Genomic DNA, 6678 nt, shown 5'->3' on the forward strand with positions numbered 1-6678 from the left:
CTGGCGTTGCAAACGCCATGCTCTACCAACTGAGCTACATGGGACCACATAGATGACTGACTTCATGTACCTTGTCATGAAGAGGCCTCTGTGTCACAATCTAAAAACATTGAAAAATGAGTGCGGACCCATCACACCTTACTCTTTGTCCACAGTCTCCTCTGGCCACACTAAGGGAATATAACCAAGTCTATATTTGTTATTTTCCCCCACTCTACAAAATGAGGGAAATTGAATTATGATTATTTTCTATCCATGCTATGGCCACTGTATATATTTGTTCTTAACCAGGCTGCGTTTGTAGTCTTGGGGAAAATAGGTCCATGTATCTCCATGACTTAAAGGGATAGTTCAATCAAACTATCAGTGAACTATTCCTTTAAGACGGAGTCCTTCTGTTTCCTTCCTCTATTTATGACAAATACTGTATGTGTGTATGGTGCCCAATGCACTATCCTCAGCTATATTCTTTATTTTGTGTAAAGCTATGCAAGAGCTTTTTATGATTGTATTTTGCTATATGTATGACAGAGTATACTTATGGATTAATAAATACATTGATTTGATATGGTTTTCCTATTTCTCCTCTGTATCTAGACAAATGGTATAAACTGTTTTTAAGCCAATCAAATCATATATTTTTTGATCAAATTATGTTAACAAAGGTGAGTGGTATTTTATTGATAGTTATAATAAAACACTAAAATACAACAGTAGTAAGCACATGTTCATATAAAGTCCCTATTGAGAAGCACCATTCTAAAAGTGGTTCAGATGAAAAGTTTAAAAGCCTTGTATGAGTAGGCCATTATCTACTTTCAGTTTACTTTAGATCAATAGCGTATGAAAAAAAGCTTTACGTTCATGATTTCACATGATTAGGTTACTGCATAATTCTACTGAAAATATGTCTCAAATGTATTTTGGATATCAAAGGCACTAAAAGGTTGGTGTATACTATCTCAAGTGTCTCTCTCTCTCACAAATGATTAACAAAAGCCACATGACCCACACTTTCAGTTCTCCTCTTATGTACTTGAGAGCAATTAAACAAACTGTTACCCACTGAGCCTGACATACAGTATCTATGGAGTTACAACACTCAATCACATGCTTCTGTGCTGTCAAAGTGGAAATTCCAGAAAATGTTGTCTTATGACTGGGAATGCATAATCTCAGTTCCCTCTGCAAGTAGTCTGACCTTGGAGTGAGATGGTAGAATGAGACCTCAGGTCAAGCAGCCACAGGTTGAACTCGAGGGCCATACTCAAACTTGGGACCACATAGATGGTGGATATGCATAGTACAGTAGGTCATACAGTGTAGCACAATGTCTTGAACACAAAAAAGCATTAACTTCATGAGACTTCTCTTGTGATAATAAGGTACAATGGGTGTGCTCGATCACTCATCTACCATGCTGTACTCTTTGTACATCTGTGTCACACTATGGAAGTCCCCATCTTGCTTTTTACTTCTCACACATCTGCTTTAAGAGACTGTAGAAGTAGGGAAGAAATACTGGAACCACCTTCCACTTCAGGTAACTTGAAAAGCGACACAGTCACAGGGAGATCTATTGCACATTGAGTGCACAACAGGTTCAGAATGACAAAACCATGAGAGGTGCTATGATAGGTTCTTCAGAGCACATCTTTAACCAACAGGTACAGGATAACTAGTGCCTATAGATCTATAGTCCAGGAAAAAGATTCTTCTCTTTCTGTTGATTCCTCTGTTTGATCAGATTTGACCCAGTAGAGGGAACCCTATGAAGTATCCCAGGACAGAGCCCAAGATGACCCCCAGGAAGATCCAGGTGTTGTAGGACATGACGCACAACATCAACATGTAGCCAAGGGTTACCTGCAGGATGTGCAGGGCTGTCTGGATCCCACGGAGTAGCCATCTGGGGGAAATGAGACAGAGAGAACAGTGTTATTGCAGTAGTCTCTCTGGAGTCATTATATACAGGTGCACAGTTCAGGTTCTCATGGATCTAATGACCTGCTCGTCTTTCTTCTTATAATTGATCAGTGCTTTGTGTAGGCCTGTGAAACCAGGTGCATGCACTCTCTGGCCAATTTGTGACCTGGTAGATGAAAGCCAGCATCCCTGGAACATGGTAATCACAGACAACTACATGGGCAGGGCTGCTCCTGTGTGAATCCTACCTGTTCATGGGGGAGGGAGTGGGGGCAGTTTGTTCCATGGGGGCCAGAGAGGACTCTGACAGGCTACTGGCTAATGCGGCGCTGCTTCCCTGGCAGTCTGAGGAGGGGAAGGGAGAGGGGCGCTTCCCCAGCCAGACCCTCCACACCTTCAGCAGCTCGTAGAACACGGTCAACAGGAGGACCACGAACACAGACAGCACCATCCCTGCAAACACATAACACATTGACCACAGAGCTTATCATGGCTGATAGCAATGATGGTCATCAACAGTGACCCCAATTGTGTCAGTCTGGAACTCAGTGATGTCACCACAGTGTCTGCTATACTTATCGTACTGTACAGACAACAACAGTGACCTGATTTAAGAGTGTAAGAAACCAGTGCATGCATCGCTAGGGGCCCATATTGAAACAGGTCTAAATAAGCAACTAAGTACTAATTTGCAACAAGTTAATTTGTTGTTACCTGAAACGCACTATGCAGAATGGAGGGGCTGAACTGTACTTGAAAAATACAATAGAGTCAACCAGACAAACAGGTTCTAAAATATATGATTTAGATTATCCTGAGGACACAGGTCTGTCATCAGTGTTAGCGTACCTGCAGGTCCTTGCACATCCCAGAAGTCAAACAGCAGCGTCACGCTGCTCCCTGCCTCGAAGGTCATCTGTATGAGAAAAAAGCAATTGAACTACAATAAAGAATATGCATGAGTAAAGCAGCAATATACTGCAAGGAAGCAGACCAGATATGGGACCTGTGCAGCAAATCCTTAACCAATTAAGAGTGGTTACGTGGACATCCACGTATGTGAAATATAATCTATAAAGCTTGGTCAGGTAGATAATGACAACACAGTATGCCAATCCAATTGATTAGTAAGCTGTAAAAATAAAAATACTAATGGGTCGTTCCAGATGATTTCAATCACTTTCTGACTGCACCCCTTTTGATTTGAATGAAACCTTCCATAAATGTTTGCCCGTGGTAGAAGTGGTCAGAAAGTAACTTTTTGGACTTGAATGCCAAAACATTCAGAAGAGGTGCTCAAAGTTGACCCATTTTGCATACCCCACTCTACCATGAGACATCCATGTCTTCATCACTGGAAAAGATACATGTTTGAGTTTGATATCATTTGAAAGCTTACAAACAGGGTTGTCAAATTGTTTAATAATGTTTTTTTGTTTAACCTTTAACATCAAAATATGTAAACTTGTTCATATATGTTTTAGCTTAGACCCTATTTTATATAATCAGAGGATTTTGTGTTGTGCCCGCCATCGGTTGAGACACAACCTGCTCTTGAAAACCGGGTGGTTGTCATGTTTTGGCTGATAAATTAACTAAAATGTCAAAATTGAAACATCAACTTTCAAATGGTACCATAAAGATGGTTAGAGGTCCACACATCAGAGAATGTTGACTTGAGTGGGAATATCCATTGTTTTAAATTAAACTGTAAATCTTCCATAGGAAACATATTGAAATCATAGACATTTTGATAATAGAATAGACATTCCCATTCAAGTTGACATTCGGCGGTGGGTGTAGTGGCCTCTTTCTGGTAGTAATTGAAACCTGAAAATTATATTTCAATTTCAATGGTGTACCAGCTAAATTGCAGTGGTATGAGGGGATAGGTCCATTCTATGAATTTCATGCGACTCATCCCAAATCATCTCAATTGGGTTGTCTCGCCTATCTATCTGAAAATGTATGCACTCACTAACTGTAAGTCGCTCTGGATAAGAGTGTCTGCTAAATTACTCAAATGTAAAAAAATAAACAGAAACAAACAAATATACAAACACAGACACACTAAAGCAAGCTGTACAATCTCAAAACCTCTCCTTATATGCCCATCTACCTACCTTTGTCAGGTTTTGCATTCCTTTCAATGATTTTATTTTATATTTTTAATATATCTGTCACCAACAACAACAAACCACATATACGTAAAACACACAATCACCACCAACAATATAAAACAATACAATACACAAAACACACAAAATACATAGCACAAAGCAACAGTGATATCGAGTTCTTCTAAAAAAAAAAAAAAGTCAAAGATGTTACAAGCAAATAATATAATTTAATTATACTCAGCTCATTACTCTTCTAAATTGTTATTTTATTTTTGACAATTCGTTTTTATAGTTTTCCTGGCAAATAATCCAACATCTTCCAAAAAATAAGAGTGAAAATGTATATATAAGAGTTCTCAATGTACATCCTTTTCCACCCCCTCCCTACTCTCCCTACCACCCACACAAATTCCTGTATGTATTCATTTTCACTTAAAGGTTACAAAATAGTACGGATTTACAGGCTACAGAATAACATAATTATCAATAACATATTTGCACATCTCCTATAAAACTTAACTACAGGGCTCGCAGAAACTCATCAAGTTTCCCCTGGAGGACATACTGTAAATGTGTCTTTCCATAGGAAGCAACCACAACAGATTTTGCATTCCAAGACAATGGTGTTCTCGTTCTTCCAACCAAAACCAATAGACCAAGTAGTTTGTGGCAATTAAAGACAATGACCACCATTCTTAGAGCACAGTTGCTGCTTGTACTGACATACAGTAGCAGTACTATGGAAAGACAGCCCTGCAGTCCCATGTGAGCTTATCAGACAATTTGATTGTCAAGAGAGCGTACTGTTTGCTAAACTGGATGCAGTGTCTCAAGGCCAGTGAAGGGAAACGTGGTTCAGTGAGATAGGTGCACACATACACTTTTTTCTTCTTGAAATACTCAGTAGGAGCCTTTGCCTGTGATTTATGGAAACATATAGCCCATGATCCATTATCAGATTTCAATATGTAGTGACATAAGAGAAATTGTGGACATACAATTAGGCATTTGGTCTATGTATGGCTCCAAGCATTCAGCCTCTTCCATAACATAGCAGGTCACTTTCCATATGATAAAGTATCAAGAGTGCCAGCAGCACTCACATTACAGTAGTCTACAACATGTTCGTTTGCTCTCACTCTGTCATGCAAAACAGTTCAATTGTGTAATGCTCTGCGAAAATATGACCTACATATGATTGTTTTTTCACCAAAACAACAAAAAACAAATGCAACACAACAATAGAAGACTATGCGAAGAAACTACTTACTGACATGATTGATCAACATAAGCAGACAAATAAGAGATTTTGGGGGGTATCCTCAGGCCCTTTGACTCCCCATCACCGACGACAGCGAACTGCAGTCGTTGTTTTGACGGGATTTAGTTGCATTCCACTTCTTCTCGTTTCTGATCGCAGGGCAGCAGGCTACCATCAACATACTTCTGCTCTGCACAGCGTGACGATGATGAAGCCGCCGCACAACATGACGTTATAAAATGCCGCAAGGGCAGATGGTAGATGTAGTCTCGTGCACGTCATTAAATTGCAACCCAGTCTCTCATTAATTATGTACTATATGTACAAATTAGCACTGGGTTGCAACGATAGATGTGTAGGAGGGAGATTCCTAGATGTGTAGAATCGGTGGAAAAAGTTGTGTGTGTAAACTGTAAGGGTACCCATGGTGCTGGAGATCAGAGGTGTCCGGTGAGAGAAAGGCAGGTTGAGGGATGTGATAGCGTAAACCTACATTTAGGCATAATTAATAGTCTAATAATTCATGCATATGAAAGGAAAGGCATATTGCAAAGTGTTGTTTTAAAATGACCATGCTTCTCCGGTTGATCTAGCTACTTAAAATATTCAAATTATAAAAGTAGGTTTATGGATAGGCCTACATTGTAACTCAATATTATGCCCATAACTGATAACAATGTAACTTTGGAAACCTGCAACATTTGATGTCACCATTCTTATCGTGATACAAAGACGCAAATTGGGCTTGTTCGACATTGCAGGCGACTGCCGATTGACTAATCCACAAAGAACCTTGTTTTCTAACCTCTCTGGATTACAACCAAATTATGATAAATGTACTATATTATTATGGTGATGTGGATATACTCGGAATACATATCCCAAATTAAATAAATGATAATAATATGCCATTTAGCAGACGCTTTCATCCAAAGTGATTTACAGTCATGCGTGCATATATTTTTGTGTATGGGGTGGTCCCGGGGATCGAACCCACTACCTTGGCGTTATAAGCGCCGTGCTCTACCAGCTGAGCTACAGAGGAGCACACTCACTCAAATACATTTTAATAGAAAGTTTAGCAAAAATATTGCTACCATGGAAAGGTAAATACCTGTCAATTTGTTGAAAAATCACCCTGATTAACTCTTTAGTCTTGTCCCAGTTTACCTATTTGCTTATGGTCTTGCCTACGCCTAGCGAACAGTTTTTTAAAATTATATGAGAAAAAAATATTCAATTTTATTTGGAACGGCAAGCCAGACAAAATTAAACCGGCCTATTTATATAATGAATATGAATTCGGAGGACAGAAATGATTAAATATTAAAGCATTAGAACTGTCACTAAAAGCTTCAGTCATACAAAAGT

The 6678-nt window shown here is 39.2% G+C and overlaps 1 protein-coding gene across 2 annotated transcripts; it reads right to left on the reverse strand.

Moving 5' to 3' along the window:
* Positions 1-651: 651 nt before the first annotated feature.
* slc31a2 (solute carrier family 31 member 2) lies at positions 652-5515 on the reverse strand. Of its 2 annotated transcripts, none has more exons than XM_041850743.1 (4): positions 5321-5515; positions 2776-2842; positions 2175-2379; positions 652-1909 (listed from the first exon to the last, which is right to left on the reverse strand). In XM_041850743.1, the coding sequence occupies exons 1-4, from the start codon at positions 5333-5335 to the stop codon at positions 1744-1746; spliced, it is 453 nt and encodes a 150-aa protein (XP_041706677.1). In that variant the 5' UTR covers positions 5336-5515; the 3' UTR covers positions 652-1743. The 2 variants fall into 2 exon arrangements, with proteins under 2 accessions (XP_041706677.1, XP_041706678.1); XM_041850744.1 differs by having other exon boundaries at positions 5317-5515.
* Between the last annotated feature and the right edge of the window lie 1163 nt (positions 5516-6678).

The sequence above is a fragment of the Coregonus clupeaformis genome, chromosome 27 (assembly GCF_020615455.1).
Source record: "Coregonus clupeaformis isolate EN_2021a chromosome 27, ASM2061545v1, whole genome shotgun sequence".
Lineage (NCBI taxonomy): Eukaryota > Metazoa > Chordata > Actinopteri > Salmoniformes > Salmonidae > Coregonus > Coregonus clupeaformis.